Source organism: Cicer arietinum, chromosome 7, assembly GCF_000331145.2.
Source record: "Cicer arietinum cultivar CDC Frontier isolate Library 1 chromosome 7, Cicar.CDCFrontier_v2.0, whole genome shotgun sequence".
Taxonomy (NCBI): domain Eukaryota; kingdom Viridiplantae; phylum Streptophyta; class Magnoliopsida; order Fabales; family Fabaceae; genus Cicer; species Cicer arietinum.
The window spans coordinates 12,003,543-12,024,369 of NC_021166.2; the positions used below are offsets into that span (position 1 = coordinate 12,003,543).

General features: G+C 32.7%; 1 protein-coding gene and 1 long non-coding RNA gene across 2 annotated transcripts; both read left to right on the forward strand.

The window, feature by feature from the left end:
* Positions 1-5,089: 5,089 nt before the first annotated feature.
* Positions 5,090-8,754, forward strand: LOC101494632 (lon protease homolog 2, peroxisomal). The gene is made up of 6 exons (XM_012718171.3): positions 5,090-5,288; positions 5,552-5,749; positions 6,012-6,206; positions 6,948-7,193; positions 8,196-8,294; positions 8,515-8,754. The coding sequence occupies exons 1-6, from the start codon at positions 5,139-5,141 to the stop codon at positions 8,596-8,598; spliced, it is 972 nt and encodes a 323-aa protein (XP_012573625.1). The 5' UTR covers positions 5,090-5,138; the 3' UTR covers positions 8,599-8,754.
* A 2,335-nt stretch (positions 8,755-11,089) lies between these two features.
* LOC140921049 (uncharacterized) lies at positions 11,090-12,469 on the forward strand. The gene is made up of 2 exons (XR_012163891.1): positions 11,090-11,601; positions 12,329-12,469. It is a non-coding gene; the product is annotated as an uncharacterized lncRNA (long non-coding RNA).
* Positions 12,470-20,827: the final 8,358 nt, after the last annotated feature.

The window sequence follows — 20,827 nt, forward strand, 5'->3', positions numbered from 1 at the left end:
TAATTTAAAAAATATAACTTGATTTGGCATTGTAAATTGATGAGCCTACTTATTGTAAATATATTTACTTCCTTTTTTAATATATATTTCCTTTTTGATTTATTTTTAATAAAATGGATAAAATTAGAGTACTACACTTTGTGTTAATGTTACCAAAATATGTTTATTTTTGTTGTTTTTCCGATGTTAAGTGCCAGTATCTCTCCACTCAGTGATAATGTTTCTTTTACTATAACTTTTTTAGAAATAGATTCATTATAAAGTTATTTTTTAAATTTAATTAAGAAAATAAAAGGTAAAATATTTTTATATTTTATTACTACATTTCTAAGCTGTTTATATAGAGAAAAAAAATTACAATAGTAATACTGAGTAATAATGACAGAATCATGAAGTAAAAATAAACATAATAATATAAAATAAAAGAGAATCAAATCTGATTTATCTTGATTCTTCAACACCCCCTCAAGTTGGTGCATAGATATCTGTCATGTCCAACATTGCTATAATTGGGTCTTGCCAAAAAATTTGTCAATATATCAGCAGTTTGCTGATTGAAAGTCACAAATGATAAATGACGGTCAATCTCAATGTGCTTCTTCTATCATGTTGTATAGGGTTGTGAGCTATACTTATTGATGTTTTGCTATCAAAGAACAATGTTTAGGGTGAGTTAACTTTCATTTTCAGTTTGTCCAAGAGTTTACAAATCCATAAATATTCACATATTCCTTGAGTCATTGCTCTGAATTCAGCTTTTGCACTGCTTCAAGCAACAACCCCTTGTTTCTTACTTCTCCAAGTAACTAAATTTCCCCAGACATAGGCACAATATCCAGTGGTGAATTTTTTATCAGTAATTGATCATGCTCAATCAGCATATGTAAATATAGAGACTTCTTCATCATTAGTTTTCTTGAAGCACAAACTCTTTCCAGGATTGGATTTCAAGTACCTTAAGATCCGATAAACTGCCTCCAAATGTTCTTCATAGGGAGAATACATGAATTGGCTTACAACACTCACAGAGAAAGCGATGTCAGGTCTAGTGTGAGCTAGATAAATAAGTTTGCCGACTAAATCTTTGATCTCAAATTCTTTTGTCAAATTTGTCTTCAATCTTTCCATCTCAACAATGTCATCTCCTGTGAGAATAATATCATCTACATATACAATTAGAATTTCAATTTTACGAACATTAGAGAACTTCATGAACAAAGTATGGTCTGATTGTCTCTACATGTATCCTTGCCTTTTGATCGACCGAGTGAATTTTTCAAACTAATCCCTTGGGGATTACTTTATACCATAAAACGATTTTTGTAGTTTGCACACATTTGAACCAAATTTATCTTCAAAGTCATGTGGACTATCCATGTATACTTCATCCTCCAAATCACCATTCAGAAAAGCATTCTTTACATCAAGTTGGTTAAGAGACCAATCTAAATTCACGTCCAAGGACAATAAAACTCTAATAGTGTTTAATTTGGCAACAAGAGCAAAAGTCTCTGAGTAATCAATGTCATATGTTTGAGTAAACCCTTTAGCCACCAAGTGTGCCTTGTATCTTTCAACTGTGTTATCATAATTATATTTCATAGTAAATGTCCATTTACAGCCAACAATATTCTTTCATGTTGGTAACGTCATGACTCTCCAAGTTTGATTCTTCTCAAGAGCTCTCATCTCCTCAAGAACAACTTCCTTCCACTTTGGAATTTTTAGAACCTCCTGTATATTTTTTAGAATTTCTACAGCAAACAACTTAGAGGTAAATGCAACAAATGAAGAAGATAATTTTGAGTATGGCACAAAATTAGACAAAATATTTAGTGCATGATCTAACAGATTTTCTAATTGCAATAGGAAGGTCTATATCAGGATACTCGACATGACTCTTAAGAACATAAGAAGACTTACCTATATCGAGATGATGTGTCGGATTATCTATTGGTTCGAAATCTTGGAAGGGTCGGAGAATGGGTCCTTCATTTCTCTGTTTATGGTTTCTTCTTTCAAAGACGTTTTCCTTCCAAGTAGGGTCAATTGTAGTAAACCTGTTTTGTGTCTCTTTATCTAAGTCATTATGTTGTGGCATTTCAGGTGGTCCTTCATTATTATTGAGATCAAGAATTTTATCATTGTGATTTTGATTTGAAATTGTCACCCCCGAATCTGTCGAAACCTCATTCATAAGTGGATTGAGTTCCATTATGGATTCTTGGGCATTTTATTTTGGTGCATCAATATAAGTCTCATAATTTTGTGACAACACTATATCACTTAAAGTAATGATGCTTTCAAAAGTAAAAGATTAATCTTCCTTAAAGTTTCCCCCTGGTGATGAATGTTAGTAAAAAATGGTTGATTTTCAACAAAAGTAACATCCATGATTACAAAAATTCTTTTTGATTTTGGTTCAAAACACTTCTACCCCTTATGAGTTGGAGAGTAACCAATAAACACACATTTTATTGCTCGTGGCTCGAGTTTGTCAAGGTGTTTATGTTCATGAACAAAAGCAGTGCAACCAAAAACTTTTAGTGGTAAATCAGCAGAGACACTAGTCAAAGGAAAATAATTTCGAAAAACATCAAGAGGAGTATGAAAATCTAAAACTTTAGATGACATTCGATTAATCAAATATGATGCAGTTAAAGCAGCTTCACCCCAAAAATATTTTGCAACCTTATTTGCAAATAGTAAAGCTTTAGCAACCTCAAGAAGATGTCTATTCTTTCTCTCTGCAATTCCATTTTGTTGGGGTAACGCAAGAACTTTGATGAACAACCCCGTTTGCAATAAAAATATTAGACAAAAGTATATTAAAATATTCTTTACCTTTGTCATTTCTGAAGACTTGAATATTTGTTTGGTATTGAGTTTGCACCATTTTAAAGAAATTTTTTATAAGCTGTCCAACTTCCAATTTTTCTTTCAATAAATAAACCCAAAAAATTCTAGTATGATCATCAATAAAAGTTATAAACCATTTTTATTAGAAATTGTGTTTATTCTATTAGGGCTCAAACATCACTATGAATAAGTGCAAATGGTTTTGATTGTTTATATTGTTGTGTAGAAAAAGAAGAACGGTGATGTTTAGCAAATTCACAAGTTTCACAATGAAATAAAGACATATCCTTCTTAGAAAATAATTTAGGAAACAAATGTTTCAAATACGGAAAACTAGGATGTCCTAACCATAAATGCCATAACATAATATCATCATTATTAGAAGAAATAAAAATAGATTCAAAGCAGGTACTTGTTTTTTGTTGGTCTTTGAAGTCGAGTCAATTTTCAACATAATAGAGTCCTCCACTCTCCTTAGCATTGCCAATTATCTTGCTCGTGTTCAAATCCTTAAAAGTGCAATGAGAATGAAAGAAGTTAGCTTGACAATTTATATCATTTGTTAATTTAGTAATGGATAACAAATTACATGATAAATTAAGAACATGTAAGACATCTTTTAAGGTTAACACAGGTGATAGAATAACATAACATTTCCCTGCAATGGCTGAAAGAGAGCCATCTGCAACTTTAATTTTGTGGTTACCTGCACAAGGACTATAAGAAGAAAACAGACTCGACTCCCCAATCATATGATTAGTAGCACCGGAATTGATAATTCAAGTATGGCTGAGACTGACACTAAGTAGAGAAGTATTTGGCAAATTACCTCTCTGAGCTATAGAGCAAGAAAGAGTTTGAGACTCAAGGAATTTGTACAATTGATCTAATTGTTCCTTGGTGAAGGGAGATGGGCTTGAAAGGGACTGTTTCTCTTGATCAGAGGTACCAGCTTGGAGCGCATAACCTTCGTTTCTTACTTTTTTCTTCCAATTTAGAGGTTTTCCATGGAGCATCCAACATGTATCACGTGTGTTCCATGGACGTTTGCAATGTTCGCACCATGGTTTCTTGCCAGCTATCTTCTTGTCTTCATTCTTAGTGACTAGGGCAGAGCTTTCAACCTCACCGCCGGAAGGTGACGTACCCATCATAACACCTTGTCTCGCCTCTTCTCTTCTAACTTCTGAGAACGCTTCACAAAGTGATGGCAATGGAATCTTTCCCAATATTCTGCCCTAGACTTCATCAAGCCGCTTATTAAACCCAACCAAAAACATGAATACTCGGCCGTTCTCCTATCTTTTAAGAAACAAAACATTGTCCTCACAACACTTCCAATGATCATCATATCATAGATCTAATTATTGTCATATTGTCATTAACTCATTATAATAGGTAGTGATCTCTATCTCCTTGTTTGGCATGCCACAATCGTGATTTGAGATCGAAAATTTGAGCAGAATTCTGAATGTCAGAATATGTTTTTTGAAAGCCTCCCAAACTTCCTTCGTAGTAGGCAACAACATAAAAGGTTTTCTAATCGTTGATTCCATATTACTAAGTTGCCAAACAATAATAACAGAGTTCTCATATTTCCAAAACTTGTTATTCGGATCAGTTGTGGCAGGCATTTGCACCTCTCCTATGAGGAAACCATATTTTCCTTTACCGTCTAGTATCAATCTTGCAGTTTGGGACCATTGGACATAATTTTTTCTATTGAGTTTCTGGATTTCAACCTTCAGCCGATGTTGCCATTGCCTAAACCAATATTGCTGACGTTGTTGACTATTTTTGATTTTACACCCAAACCATCGTCGTTGTTGACTACTGATTTTTCACCCAAACCATCATTGTTGTTGTTGCCACTACCCATAAGGGTTGCCTTCCATGGGGTATTGTGTGTCCGTAGGTAGATAAAAAATAGGTCGGGTCAACCCTTTAGTGTAGTTGGTCACATCGTCACAAGGTCGGAGGTTGAACCCTTTTAGTTTTGGATCCCCAAACCCTATTGGTTGTGGAATCCTAACCAAAACCTCTTGATACCATAAAGAAAGTAAAAGACAAAATACTTTCATATTTTATTATTACAACCCTAAACCGTTTATATAGAAAAAGAAATTACAATAGTAATACTCATAAAATAAAAATAAACTTAATAATATAAAATAAAATAGAATCAAATTTGATATCGGTTGATTTTTCAACATTTAATTAGCTATTTCAATGTTCCATTTGATCAATCAAAGGTAGTTTTTGTGGCTACAGCAAATAGGATGCAGCCTATTCCTCCAGCGCTTCTGTATAGGATGGAAATGATCGAGGGATATACACCTGAGGAAAAACTTCAAATAGCCTTGAAGCATTTGATTCCAAGAGTTTTGGACCAACATGGATTGAGTTATGAGTTTATTCATATTCCTGAGGTATTGAATTTCTAAAAATTTAGAATTAGATCCATAAAAATGCAAAGTTTCTGCTCATTTGGTGGAAGTGCTAATATTTTGGGTGCCATCTTAATTAAAGTGAAACAAAACAAACAAAAAATCCATATTTAAAAAAAAAAGGAAAACCGAGACAAATGATTTCCTCTATTAATTTCACATATCTTGGAACTTTATTGGTTCCTAGGCTTTAGACATGGCAATTTGGTTGTATAAAAATCTAATTTAGCATTCTTTTGACGCAGGCGATGGTGAAAATTGTCATTCAGAGATATACTAGGGAAGCTGGTGTGCGGAATTTGGAGAGGAATCTTGCTGCCCTGGCTCGTGCTGCTGCAGTAAGAGTTGTCGAGCAAGAACAAGTGGTTTCATTAAACAAAGGGGTGCAAGGACTTTCTACCCCATTGGTTGTTGATGAAACCATGCTTGAAAAAGTTCTTGGGGTAATTGATATACACTACCATTACAATGTTTTAATCAAGGCTTAAAATAAAATTATGTTCACACTGTGATCCTGATCCCTGATATTGTGAAGAATTGCAATTAAATCTTGGTTGTAATGCACTTCTACAATATGGATCTGATATACAACATCATCATGTGAAGATTTTCCTTCATTGTGAAATTATCATGAAAGATCCTATATATGCATAGTTTAATTGATGATATGTTCAGTAGAACTGATGCCCAATTTGTTGTTATCAGCCTCCAAGGTTTGATGATAGAGAAACTGCAGAGCGTGTGGCTTCCCCTGGGGTCTCTGTTGGGCTTGTTTGGACTGCTTTTGGCGGAGAAGTTCAGTTTGTTGAGGCTACAGCAATGGTAGGGAAGGGTAAACTGCATCTCACTGGACAACTTGGTGATGTAATCAAAGAATCAGCTCAGATAGCACTCTCATGGGTAAACAATCATATCTAGTGGACTTTCGTCCCCTACCACCCTTACAGTTTTATTTTTTTAGCTTATAGATAAGCCATTGTTAATTCATATGATCTATGTACATCTCCTCATGCACGAGGTAATGATGGCAGGAGGTGTGTGTGCTTTTATATTAACTATATTTTATAAATAAAATAAATTACTTATTTTTTATATTAATATAGTAGTAGTAATAGTACTCTAGCTCCATTGCCACCCTTAGCCTGCGGTACTATTCAGTTTGGGCCCACACCTTATTTTGTTTGTGTCACCTAACCTATAGACTTGCACGGTTGTAAAATGTTATCTTTATTTGGAGTTTCAAAATTATAAAAAATTATTCTTGTTTTCTATTATTTATAATAGCGAATGGTTATATTATATGAATATATGATATTTCATCTTGATTGGTTCACTCTTATTGACACCTCTGTATGTTTTATTGGGACCATGGGCGTAAATGGTGTAATGGCTGTTTTTAAAAAATCTACTACACATCTAGTCATATAAGATCATCTAGAGGTGTCACTATGTCTTTTACAAAATGAAAAAGTTCTTGAAATATGTCTCACTGCAAACAGAAATGATATGCATGCCACCGCACATTGGCTGTCATGTTTGTTTGTATTGAACATTTGCCATCCCACTGTTATGCATGCTCAACAAATGGATTTGGATCAAGAATCATTAGTTTCCTTTTTGACTAAAGGATTGAATTAATAGGTAAGGACAAGGGCGTCTGATCTTAGACTGGCTGCTGCAATGGGATTTAATCTTTTGGAGGGTTGTGATGTACATATTCATTCTTCTGCGGATGCTGTTCCTAAAGATGGGCCCTCGGCAGGTGTGACTGTAGTCACATCATTGGTTTCACTTTTCACTCAGAAACGTGTGAGATCAGATACAGCTATGACCGGAGAAATGACATTGCATGGACTAGTTCTACCTGTTGGTGGTGTCAAGGATAAGGTAAAACACTCATCTCTTCATGACCTGTTAGTTAACTTCCTGAGACAGGACTATGGGCATTATGATGAAACTGTATTATTGCAGAAAATAAGGAAAGTCTCTTGTTACAGGATGAAATCCTAGAGTATTTTGGAGGCTCTAGACTCTTCTAATACCAAATTGGCCATCATTCAAGTCTATACTATTTACAAAATACTCAACTCTATAAATCTTTATAGGCGACATGCCTTATTTCTGTTAACTAATTATGTCCAACAAACTAAGCCTCCCAACTATCCTCTCATTTAGCTAACCTGTGAATGCTCCCCCTTCCCCCTAAACATTAACCTTGTCTACATGGTGAAGAACTATGTGAAATGCGCTAAACTAATAAATTCCACGAATTGGTAGAATCTCGCAGCTACTTTCTTTTTACATATCGCCATGTAGAGACCCGGACAGTCATAAACCCTACCACCTGGATCACAATGATAATAACTACCATTTTGCAAGAACCCAACTAAGGGAAATTTTTTATTGCTTATTTTGGCAATGTGTTCATGCAACTGACATCACCTAGTGAGTGAGACATGTCTTAGTTGTTGTTATTAGAGCTTAGAATAACCTATGTTACAATGCCCAATTGATTTACTATGTGTTGGGATAGACACGCATAAAATGAGTGTCTTTTGTGTTTCAAGGCCTCCTTATGAACTTCAATGACTGAGGATATGTCTACCAGATGATATGAAGATTGATATTTAAGTATTCAACAACCCCCATCCCCCACACCCAAAATAATAACAGGAAGAATGATATGAAACTACTTTGTCATTTCAAATGGTAATATGCTACATAAAAATGTATTTGAGAGTTAATCTGCCACACCACCTGTACCTGGCTTTGAAATGCATTGATCATGTCTGAATGTAATCATTTTCCATTGAGACTGACAATGACAAATTTAAAAGGTTAAAGTTGTACAAGGTGACATAATGTTATTTTTGTTGATCTCTCACACAGGTATTAGCTGCCCATCGTTATGGTATCAAGAGAGTTATCCTGCCTGAAAGGAACCTGAAAGACTTGGTTGAAGTACCATCAGTGCTTGCCAATTTGGAGGTAATTCTGCTTGCAGAACGTTGCTTAGACAGTTCTAGAACTGAGCATGGCTCCTAGTATTCTCTTTTTCCCTTTTCACTTATATGTTTTCTAGTATACTGTACATCTGTGTTGTATTTGGTTTTCTACATTCGTATGCGGCTAAATCAGGTCCATAATATCTTATAATTGCTGAAATGAAACTCAAAATCCTCGTTTCCTTTTTGGACTTTGTTAACAGATACTGGTTGCAAAACGAATAGAAGATGTGTTAGAGCATGCTTTTGACGGTGGGTGTCCATGGAGACAACACTCTAACTTATAGCCTTATTCTTGACTTACAACAACAAGTATTTGTACACCTCATGTTTCAATCATTAATGGCTTGTATGTCGATTGAGCGTCATGAACTCTGAATGTTCTATGGATGATGTATCTTTTTTATTGGGATTTTATTTTGTAAAATTAATCGATTTTTTAATATGAATAGTCAATTTTTTTAAATAATCAATATATGATTTTTTTTTAAATAAATATTAAAAAATAATTATATTTAAATCGGTTTTGAGAAAAAATCGATTTTAAAATTGAATTTTTCGAAACTTGCTTAACTAGAATTCGGTTATTTAACCATAATCAATTTTACAATCGATTTTGTAACCGATTTTAGATCAAATTATAGATTTAGTTATAAATCTAAATCTATATATTGATTTTAAAAAACTAACCATGCAGAGGCCTACTAATCAGTAGCAAGATTGGATGGGATCCCACATTTCCATGTATCATTGTGACTCACTTTGTGTTGTAAATTGTATTTGTATGTCCTGTCGCCTTTTTCTTAAATAAATTGTGCATAAAATGAAAAGATCGAATCACGTTATAAAACTAGTTATTTGTGTTAAATATAGATAAAATGAAATAAATATAGTTTGATTGTAAAAAATAAGTGTTGCTCAAAGCAAAAAAGTTTAAAGTTGAAACTTACGTTGGTGTACTCGAATCTTGGTAAACTCAAAGTTTTCTTTTTTTTTTTACTAAAAAAACTAAGTAAAAATCAAAGGATAAATGTAAGATATTACATTCTAGAATTCTAATGTAAGATGGGAAAGAGAATTGAAACAAGAATCATAGGAGATTAATAGGGCTTTGAGGTTGTGGATTGTTAATCTCAGGGTTTTGAACTTTTCACTCTAGCTTTAGAATCGTTCACGAAAGTGCATGCACGAGGAAAGTCGCTTGTTAGTTTACGTGTGGTTTTTAGTTCTATTTTATACGAGCTTGCTCCCTTTATTTCACCATAAATAACAACTTCATTGTACTTCTTAAAAAAAACAAATTCACATAGATTATTTTTGTTTCAGCTTTGTGGAATATTACTCTCTCGCTCTAACTTTTTAAAGCTCCAATGCGTAGTTTTTTAATTGTCATGACTTTAGTGTCTCTCAAACACATGTTAGTTATGGTTAATCCAAAATGATTCTAATAGCATGGCAATTCAGTTAAGGTGGTTAAGAGTTTGTTAAACAAGTTAGTTGGTTAGTTGAAATGCAACTATTTAAAGTGTTTGATATTTTTACAAAAGATGGGCACTTTTCTTGCACAACAAGTAACTATATAAAAGGATTCAATTCAATCCAATTCAATATACTTTCAGTTTTCCTATTTTTTGCAACCTAAAATTTAAAGTGTTTCTCGAATTCAATTGAGTCGCCACCAAAATTTATTTTAAAATAGGGAAAATATAGGGAAATACTTAAAAAATAGAAAGAAAAAAATAAAATAAAATAAAAAAATAGTATTTGAAACCAAATTTTGATTTCAGGAATCGATTATGCGTAGGGAAGGTATTAGCATCCTACGGCATCCGTTAAAAACACGATTGCATGTAATTTCTCCTAATTATTAAATATGAATAACAATTTTTTTTTTTTAATATGATTTTGGAAAAAATGTGTGCTTAAGAAATAAATGACAAAAAAAGAAATTTTTATTAATGTGTTTGACAAGAATGTGATTTTGCTCTTACGTATCTCCTGGTGCGATAGAGAAATCAAAGCTACGTAGTTCTTATTTATAAAATGTGAATGCGTTGATTTTTTTTTAAAGAAAATTTGTTTTGTTATAAAAAAAAGTTTTGACGAAATAAAATGAACTTGTTTAAATTGAATAATTATTTTGAAAAACGAGTTTTAGGACTATCAAGCTGTACAACTTGTGTCTCAAAAACTCAGAATAAAAAGATGTCTCATCAAATTAATCTTTTTAAAAATATTTTATTGATTAATTTGCTTACCAAATTGAGTTTTAGGACTACAAGATGTCACAACTTATGTCCTAACAACTAAAAAAAAATTTAAAAAAAAAAAAATCACATTCTTTTAATATCTGATTATATTTTTTATTTAGTTTTTTTTTTAAGAATTAAAATTTGATGTTGATTATTAAATATTTTTTAGACGATCCTACGAAATAAATTAGCAATTAAAAAAGTTAAAAAAAATGAATATAAAGTTAGATCGGTCAAAACAAACACAACATTGCATATTAAAGTTGAGTAATGTGACCATACTAAGAAGTTACGAAATTACCCCTATTTATGATTTAATATTATAGTTTATGTTAGTTGGGGGACCTAATTGAAGTTTACAAATTTTAGGTCAACAATCGCGATTGTAGATAGACATTAGATAGTATTAAAAGAATTGATTCATAAAGACTTTGAAAATTGAATCTTATAGCTAGACGATTATATATTGAAGTGATATCACATGCCTCACATATTTCCCTCTCATAAATGCATCCATTCAATTCATTTGTACTCTATTTATTGTTACCAACAACTATTTTAAGTCACTGGATTTTATGTGTTGAAGGGATGCATTTACGTATTTATTATGTTGCATTGCATAGAGGCTGTAAAACAAGATAGAGCACGCTATCTTGGCATACCTAGAGCACGCTATAAAAAAACAAATATTTTTAAAGCTTACACGGTACCTAGGCTGTAAAACAACTCAAAGACAGATTTTTAAAACTCACTCTTAACATGTTAAAATTATATTAAAAAAAATTGAGTCTTACTTTTCTATTTCTTTCCTACTACTACCGTTATTCATTTCAAAGATTTTGAAAAAATAACTAATCATCTTCTCCAGCTATTGTTAATTTATTCATCTACTCAAAAGGTGTTTTTTGTTTCAATAAAGAAAGAATTATTGTTAAATGTGTGGGTGTCTTTCTCTGTATAGATATATGCTTAATGTTGGTGGTAATTGTGGTCGGTTTTCCAGCGATGGTAGCGACGGCAAGGACGACATCATCATAGGTTCGTATTTTTAGTCTTATTTTTTATGTTTCGCTCATTATGTTATCTTAATCTTTGCTCTTACAAATAAAAATTCTACATTTTCTTTTAAACAAAAGAATGATTGTATGATGAAGATAAAGAACAACAAATTTATTGTACAGGAGAAAAAAAATACCTTGACGTTTTATGTTTGTTGTTTGTTACTGATATTGTCTCTAATTTCTTCCCCTTCTCCTTCTTTGCATGTGTTTTTTTTTTATATATATAAGTAGAGTTAATCTCATATCCCCTTATGAAAACAAATAAAGATGTATTGATAGAGTTTTTTCAAATGTTTAGTTGTTTTCTTGTTCTGCCTTTACTTCCCTATTAATTTTCTGTTTGATGCTTAGTTTCTTTTGCTCATAATCTGATTTTTCTACACATTTGATCCATTCACGGTTTTAGCCTATTTATTTTTATCTGATCATGTTCATTTGTTGGACATAGTTGGTTTGTTGGACTAAAGAGCATTTTTTATTTGCAGATTTGGTTAATTTTGTACATGATTCAACCACATTTGTCTTTTAGTTTTTCCTACTTCAAACTCAAAAGTTTATCTATTTGCTATGTATCATGTGTAAAATGGTTAAGGGCAAAGGGAGTTGACTTTTCATAATTCATTACATATCATTTTTTGCCATGTATCAAAATTATCATTTTTTTCAATTAATTACAAACTTATATTTATATTTTCAATTACAAGAAAGCTGAGGCAGGAAGCTGAGAGCTGCAGAAGCAAGAATTTGGGTTTGGATGGGTTAACACTTAAAATTGTAATTTGATGATGTAATTTGACAAGACAACCTCAAGACTTATTAATTTTATTTTAATTGTTTCATTTTTATTTTTTGTATATATAATTTGGCCGGAAAAAATGGAGTTACTACACTATTCTTTCTAAATTGTGTTCCACCAATTGGCATCAAGAGGTTGGGTTTTAAGTCTTGGGAAACACTAGTGTGAGGAATTTAAAGTTTGGGAAATACAAATGTGCGTGAAAGAAAGGAATCATGAATGGAGTTGGGAATTTTCCATCAAACCTGCCAATCCTTGATGGGAAAAATTGGGAAAGGTGGTTTGCGTCAATGAGGCCATTATTAGGAGCTTAAGAAGTGTTTGAAATTGTGTAAGATGGCTATGAACAAATTGGAACAAATCCTATAGAAAGGCAGCAGGCAGCTTTCAAATATTGCAAGAAGAGGGACAGCAAGGCTTTGTTTTACATCCAGCAAAGTGTAGATGCAAACAATTTTGAAAGGATCTCAAAGGTATCTACATCAAAAGAGGCATGGGATATCTTGGTGAAATATTACACATGTGGTGAAAAGACCAAGAAGATCAAGCTTCAAATGTTAAGAAGAAAGAGTGAGTTGCTACAAATGGAGGAGAACAAAAATGTTGTTGATTTTTTCAATCGAGTGCAGGAAGTAACTAATCAAATGAAAGCAAATGGAGAAGTGATAACTGAGCTGGTGATGATTGAGAAAATTCTGAGAACTTTGACAGAAAGCTGCGATCATATAGTGGTTGCAATTGAATAATCAAATGATCTCAATACAATGAAATTAGAAGACTTACAAAGTTCACTTGAAGCCCATGAATAGAGAATCAAAGAAAGAAATGAGAATCATACACAAGCACAGGCTATGCAGGCTCGAATCAACAAGAAATCAAATCAAGATGGAGGGAAATACAATAAAGGAAAGGGAAAATCAAAATGGCACAAGAAAAAAGATATTGATGAAAGTGAAGTTGCTGAAACTTTCAAGAATCAAAACAACAACAGCAGTAACAACATTGATAAAGGAAAGAAGAAATTCAACAAGAAGGGGATCCAATGTTACAATTGTCAAAAGTGTGGTCACTTTGCTAATGAATGTAGATCAAAGAAAGTGAAAAGAAAAGATGATGAAACTCAATTGGCACAAGCTGACAGTTCTGACTTAGATGAAGTGTTGTTGATGGCTGTCACTAGTCCACAAGATGACTGCCTAGGTTTATGGTACCTTGACATAAGTTGCTCAAACCACATGACTGGCCACAAAGAATAGTTTGTGAGCATTGACGAGAAAGTAAAGAGGGAGATCAGATTTGCAGATAATAGCTCAGTGACAGCTAAAGGAGTTGGCAAGGTCTTAATTCAAAGAAAAGATGGTAAGCAGACCTTCATTTATGATGTATTATATGTGCCAAATATGAAGAAAAATTTGTAAAGCCTTGGACAATTGCTGGAAAATGGATACTCAATGAATATGGAGAATGGACAAATGAAGATGTTTGATAGTGCCAAGAGGCTTGTCTTGAAGACACCATTGTCTAAAAACATGACCTTCAAAATTGAAATCCAGGTAAATGAAAACCAATGTGTTGTTGTTGAAACCATAAATGAGAGCTGATTGTGGCATCAAAGGTATGGACACTTTAATTTTAGAAGCCTTCAAATGTTGCAGAATAGAAGCACGGTGCTCGGAATTCCTGACATTTGTTGAGACAAAATCTCTCAAATGATTTTAATGATAACAAAATTACTAAGAGATTATAATTGTGGTTAATAATTAATCTGTGTTTTTGAGTGAATTCATATAAGAAAACAGGTTATTAATCATTAAGGCAAAAAGGAGAAAAATCTGATACAAATCCGGAGGATTGAAATTCCTGAGGATGGCCTCGTGAAGAGGATGAAGCTTCAAATCTGCACAATACTTGTCCTCTCCAGAACAAATGTTTTTATTCATTAAATAAATGCACAACAGTATCAAAGAATGAATAAATAAAGCATTTGAAATAAAGAAGTTAAAATGCCAAAGGAATAGGTACGAGAATGGCCAGATCTAGACAAAAGGATGATAGTGCTAGGCTGGAGGACGGTTCTATAAAGTTGAAAGGAACTCATCTAACATGTGCAAAGGCTAAAATCAGACCTATTTATCATCCTTGTATGAATGAAAACAATCAAGAAGTCAATCCACAGAAAGGCAACAACAAACAAGCCAAAAATAGAAGCCTTCACATGTTATGAAAAAAGCAGATCTGAACCTCGTATAAGAGGATGGCAGTCCTATGTAAGAGGGTGGCTCTCTATTGTCAACATCACTCTTAAAAATTGAAATCAACCTAGTCCTTCAAGTTTCTGAAAAGGTTGTAGCTCACATAGTCAAAGAAACGGCCTTACATGCTTTGAAGAATGAGAAAAGAAAAGGACAACTCAAGATCAAGTTCCAAGGAGGATGATCCTTCTGCGCGAGGATGGACTCAGCCAGTCCAAGGACGATTGGACGACAGTTCTGTAAATATGATGAAAGACCTTGGACCTTTTGTAATGAATTCCAACGGTCATAAAGAGTTTGGCACATGGAAGGATCATCATAAGACTTCTATAAAAGGTAGCAAGCTATTCATCATTATTCACACAACAAAATTTCATAAAAAGATCAAGGATCTTAAAGCTATCAAGAGCAGTACCCGTCTTCTCTTCATACTTTGTATAATCCTACATTAGATCTTTGTAAATCCTTTGAGAAAGTATTTACAATCAATCACTCTCATATCACTCTGTAATTTCCACGTGAGATACACTTGGAAATAGTTGAAATTTGATTGTAAGCTTGGTGAGGCTAAAGAATACACAAATTGTAATCATCCTCAGTAAGAGGTTGATCTGTTTGAACATTAGTGAAATCACACAAGTGTGTGAGGACTGGACGTAGCCTTCATTGGGTGAACCAGTATAAAAATTATGTGTGTCATTCTCATATTTTTCTCTCACTCTTTAGCTCAGCTCAAATTTGAAGGTTTGAAAAACCATCCTCGGGTTTGCGATCCTCTACGAGAGGATAGTTTTAAAAACACTTGAAAAATATTTTTAACAGCAAAATCCATATCCAACCTCCCTTCTAGTGATATTTAGCTACATCAACATTCAGATGCCACAAGAAATATGTGAAGAATGCTACCATGCCAAACAACATAGGAACAAATTCAAAACAGAACTGCCAACTAGATCATCTAAGATGATGGAGGTAATCTTCTCTGATGTATGTGGTCCAATTGAAGAGATTTCAATAGGAGGTAACAATTATTTTTTGTCATTGATTGACGATTTGATAAGAAAAATCTGGATATATCTCATCAAAAGAAATTGTGAAGTGTTTGAGGTGTTCAAAAGATTTAAAGTGAATGTAAGATGAAAATAATAAGAACAGATGGAGGAGGGGAATACAATTCCCATGAATTTCATAAATTCTGTGAAAAGGAAGGAGTGCTACATGAAGTGACTGCACCATACACTCCACAACATAATGGAACTGCTGAAAGAAGAAACATAACCATTATGAATATGATCAGGAGCATGTTGAGAGTAAAACAGATGCCTCACAAGTTTTGGGGAGAAGCAGCCTCAACTGCAGTCTACATTTTAAATAGGTGTCGAACTAAAAGGCTTGGCAATAATACACCAGAAGAAGCCTGGACAGGGAGGAGACCAAGTGTGAATCACTTCAGGGTGTTTGGCTCATTATGCTTCAAACATGTGCTAGCTCAAAATAGAAAAAACAAACAAAAACAAAAAAAAAAAAACTTGATGACAGGCCTGAACATATGGTATTGTTGGGCTATGATTTAACTGGAGCTTACAAGATGTATGATCCAAACAAGAACAAAGTGATCACAAGCAGGGACATACTGGTGGATGAATCAAAAGAATAAGACTAGAAAAGGAGTGAAGGCAGCTCCAGCAGTGCAGCCAGTCTAAATAAACCAACTAGTCCAGTCAGCAGGGCAATTGTAGTGGAACTGGATGAGAGCCAGTCAGCCTGCTCCTGAACCTGTTGTTGAGACAAAATCTCAATTTAATGTTTTGATGGAAACAAATAAAAAGTTAATTAAGAATGTTAATTATGATTCTAAGTGTTTTGGTATTTAACATGTGTGTTTGAGTGTATTAATCAAAGATAGGATCCAAGTAAAGCAAGAATAAATCAGCATGAAAAGCAAAATCTGAACAAACAAGAAAGGAGAAAATTCTTAGTAAAATCTGGAAAACGGAGAATGTTCTCTAGTTTCAAGAATGATCGTCATAGCTCCAAAATCAATGAATCTCCATTAGTTCAAAGAATATTATGCCTCTGAATTTCATGCTAATGTTATCCGTACTTGGCAAGGAACAAGTAGGAACCATTCTAGTCAAAGAAGGCATTTGAATCACAAATAGAGAAGATCACGAAATAGCAAAACCAGACATATCTGAACATTGTTGACAGCATTCTGATCAATCTGGACAACAATGTATTATCAGTCTCCAGATTGATAAATATTCTCCAGCTTGTTACACTTGATCTTCAGCAGCAAACATCTTTCTCCAGAATGATCAGACTAGTCTCCAGATTGATTATCAATCCCCGTTTCTGCAGAAGTTCAATATCAATCTTCATATTTCTGCAGAAGTTCGTCGTCATTCTCCAAGCTATTTTCGCATAATCAAATCTCTAGATCGAAGCAATATCATCAACAAATATATATGAGGTATAAAGGATCCTTAAACACAAGATAAATCTGATCAAGAACAAAGAAATCAGCCAAGTCAACAAAGTTCAAATTATGTTCAAAGGCTGAAATATTTTTATTAAAATATATTGGTTTTGGTCAAATCTGATAAAGCATTACCAACAGCTCTTTTAACCATTATTAAATGCTCTAAAAAGCCTATAAAAGGAAGACCAAAGGAAAAATCAAAGCTTCAAGTACTAAGCAATTCATTACTCATTTCAATCATACTTGAATTTCTCTCACTCACATACATTGAATCAATTCTGATTTTTCTCATTTGATTCCTGGAATCATTCTCGTGTATTTTTATGTCAAAGAATCAGAACTCAAACAAGTGTTGAGTCTTCTCAGATTCTAACAAAGCAATCTCATCATTATTGTAAACCTCAAACTATAAGAGTTTAATATAGTTTGGGTAGATTATAAGAAATCCTATCAAGGTTGATAGGTGGCTTAATTGAACTCTTTTCTGGGTCGAAAGGTTTTAACTTTGTAACAGATCAAGGTTGATCTGAGCTAGGTGCTGTAAAACCAAGAAGGTTCTTTGTTTTGAACACTTAGTGGAAAATCTCACAGTTGTGAGGACTGGACGTAGCCCGAGTTGGGTGAACCAGGATATATCTTTGTATGGTATCTCTTCCCTTATCTATTTACTTTCAGTTTGATTGATTATCAAGTTAAATACATAAACTGAATTACTGATTTTAACTAACCAATAACGTTCTCCGTTTTCTGGTTAAAACCAAGAATGTTCTCCGTTTTCTGTTTTCACAAACCAAAATCAATCTTGAGTTATTTTCTTAAGTTTTTAACATGAATTTTTAAAATGTGAATTTACAATTCAAACTCTTCTTCCTTGTAAATCTACATTGTTACTTCTCGTGTAAGGAGAGGCAGCCCTCAGTCATATTGCAGCCATATGAAGTCACAGTTAACTCAACCATCAATGCAGATGGAGAATTGATTCATTTTGCCTTGCTGACTAAATCAGAGTCCGTTAGTGATGATGAATGAGGCTTTAAGGGGTCCTAAATGGAGACTAGCAATGGAGGAAGAGCTCAAGAGCATAGAAAAGAATCAGACCTGGGAGCTTATGACCTCACCAGTACACAACAAAACCAATTGATGGGAAATGGGTCTACAAGGACCTAATTCTCGCAAGAGGGATAGAGAAGAAACAGGATACACTGCATCCCCTTACGTTAATGTCATGAATCATTTCTCTTTGCAATCTTTGACCTTCACGTTTTATACATCTTTCTCACCTCCATAATCAACAACAAAATGTAGTCTCAACTGGCCTTCGCTTATCATTCGATTATCAAAACCAACGCAATCAAAGGTTACAACTTCAACAACAAACTTCTCAATCCTCCTCTACTTTCTTATCTCTATTATCACAAGGAATCAATTCTCAAATCAAGCAACAACAACATGAATTAGACCAATTCCTTCAAACCCAGGTAAAAATTTATGACAAATATTAGTAATTTATTATTAGGAGTGTGATTTGGATTTTTGATATTTATCTGTGATGGGAATGAGCAGGGAGATAATGTACGGCGGAGTTTGGCGGAGAAGAGGCAGAGGCATTATCGAGAACTACTAAAAGCAGCAGAAGAAACGGTGGCGCAGCGTATAAAGGAGAAAGAAACAGAGTTTGCAAAAGCTACGTGCAAGAACGCGGAATTAGAAGCGCGTGCAGCCCAACTAACGATGGAGGCCAAAGTATGGCAGGCTAGAGCCCGGGCCCATGAGGCAGCAGCCTTCTATTCTGGCCGAACTGCAAAAGACAATAATGTGTCAAACCAACGAGGACGGCGGCGGCGTTATTTCGTCTGCGGGAGATGCCGAATCGGCGTTATTTAGGGAACAGACACTGATTTATGTTGACTTTCGCAACAGAGGATCTATACTCTCTTTATAATATATGATACTAGTTTGTAACCCGTGCGTCGCACGGAAACAGCGATTTTAATAAATAAATTATTATATTAGTTTATATATATATATATATATATATATATATCAAATTTTATAAATTTTATTTTATTGACATTAAAAAAATAAGTTGACTTAAAAAAAATAATTTAAAATTAAAAAATTAAAAAAATCTAATTATAACTTAACTTAAAAACTATTTTCTTATACGCTCAATATTATTGATGAAAAGTATAACTCCAACACCATGCCTTATTTTTGAATTCTACAACGAATCTTATTTCTTTCCAAAAAACTTATTATAAAACAATAGTTTAATTTTAAACAAATAAAAACAATAGTTATTAAAAAAAAATTAAATAATTAGATTAGATGAAATAAGAATTTTTAAAATAATGGACATAGACATATATATAAAATAAGTAAATTAGTAAATGTAAAGATGAGTAAGTAACTTAATAATGAATTTTTATTTTTATTATTCAACCTATGTTATTTATATGAAATACAAGACATTTAAGAATTCGTATAAATTTTGCTGTAGACAAAATATACTAAAGAAAAATAATTTTCCCGTTACAAACAAAAAATTACAATACACATAAAAACTATGAGTATCTTTTATCTTTGAATTTGCATGTTAGTCTTCATTAATCTGTCTTCATTAATCTTTCATGAATCTTTTGAATTTGCGTGATATTTAATAATAAATTTAGAATGTATAGTATAGTAGTTTTTAAATTTGATAAAATAGTGTTTGAAGTTTGAAAAACCATTACTTTCAATGAATCGATGAAATGAATTGTTTCTTTAATTCTTACATAAATTTTCAATATTTTTAAAATTTAATTGAATTCATGGCTAAGAAGTCTAAATAAATTTTATATTTACTTAAATAAATTATTTTTTATTTAATATAACTGTCAACACCATTTATTATATAATTTATAATCAAAATTATTAGGACGAACAACAGATATTTATGAGAGAATTTAAAATCGGAGTTATTAAGACAAATCTTGTATAAGAGAATACAAATATAAATATATAAATGTACAATTTGTTGACTATTTATGAGTAAATTTAAAATCGAAGTTATTAAGACGAATGTTATATAAGATGATAGAAATATACATATACACATTTATAATTTTTTGAGACAAAATTAAGAAACATAAACTGTACAAAATATATATATAAAATCCATAAATAAAAGCTCACGAATATTAATCTCAGTACTATCTGCATAAAAGTTTTGTTTGACATTGAGGAGATCAAAACAAAAACCACATCCGCACACCTCTAACAACCAAATTCCATGACTCAGGAGAAATTGAAGCAACAAACTCTGATGAAGAAATTGAAGCAACAAAATATGATTTTTGTTTCAGACATTGGATAAAGAGATATTATACAGAAACTGTTAAGTCGTGGTGTCATTGACTGTATTATGCTGTTATTCTTCTTCTTTTTTTAACTGGCCACTAAATTCTCAACCGTTAAACGTCAAGTAGTGGTGTAGTGTATTTTATTTTTAATCGATTCTTTTTATTTTTTTAATTGGCCACTAACTTTTCAACTGTCGCATGTACAAAGTCGTGTAACATATGTTTAATTTTATTCTAAAAAAAGAGATATTATATTGTATAGATTACCTTTCAATTGGCCACTCAATTCTCAACCGTAAAATGTGAAATGTATTATATTTTATTTTTAA

Coding starts and splice junctions, on each gene's coding strand:
- LOC101494632 (XM_012718171.3), top strand. CDS start 5,139: ATGCAGCCTATTCCTCCAGCGCTTCTGTATAGGATGGAAATGATCGAG. Junction 5,750..6,011: donor TGCTTGAAAAAGTTCTTGGG/GTAATTGATATA, acceptor TGTTGTTATCAG/CCTCCAAGGTTTGATGATAG. Junction 8,295..8,514: donor CAGTGCTTGCCAATTTGGAG/GTAATTCTGCTT, acceptor CTTTGTTAACAG/ATACTGGTTGCAAAACGAAT.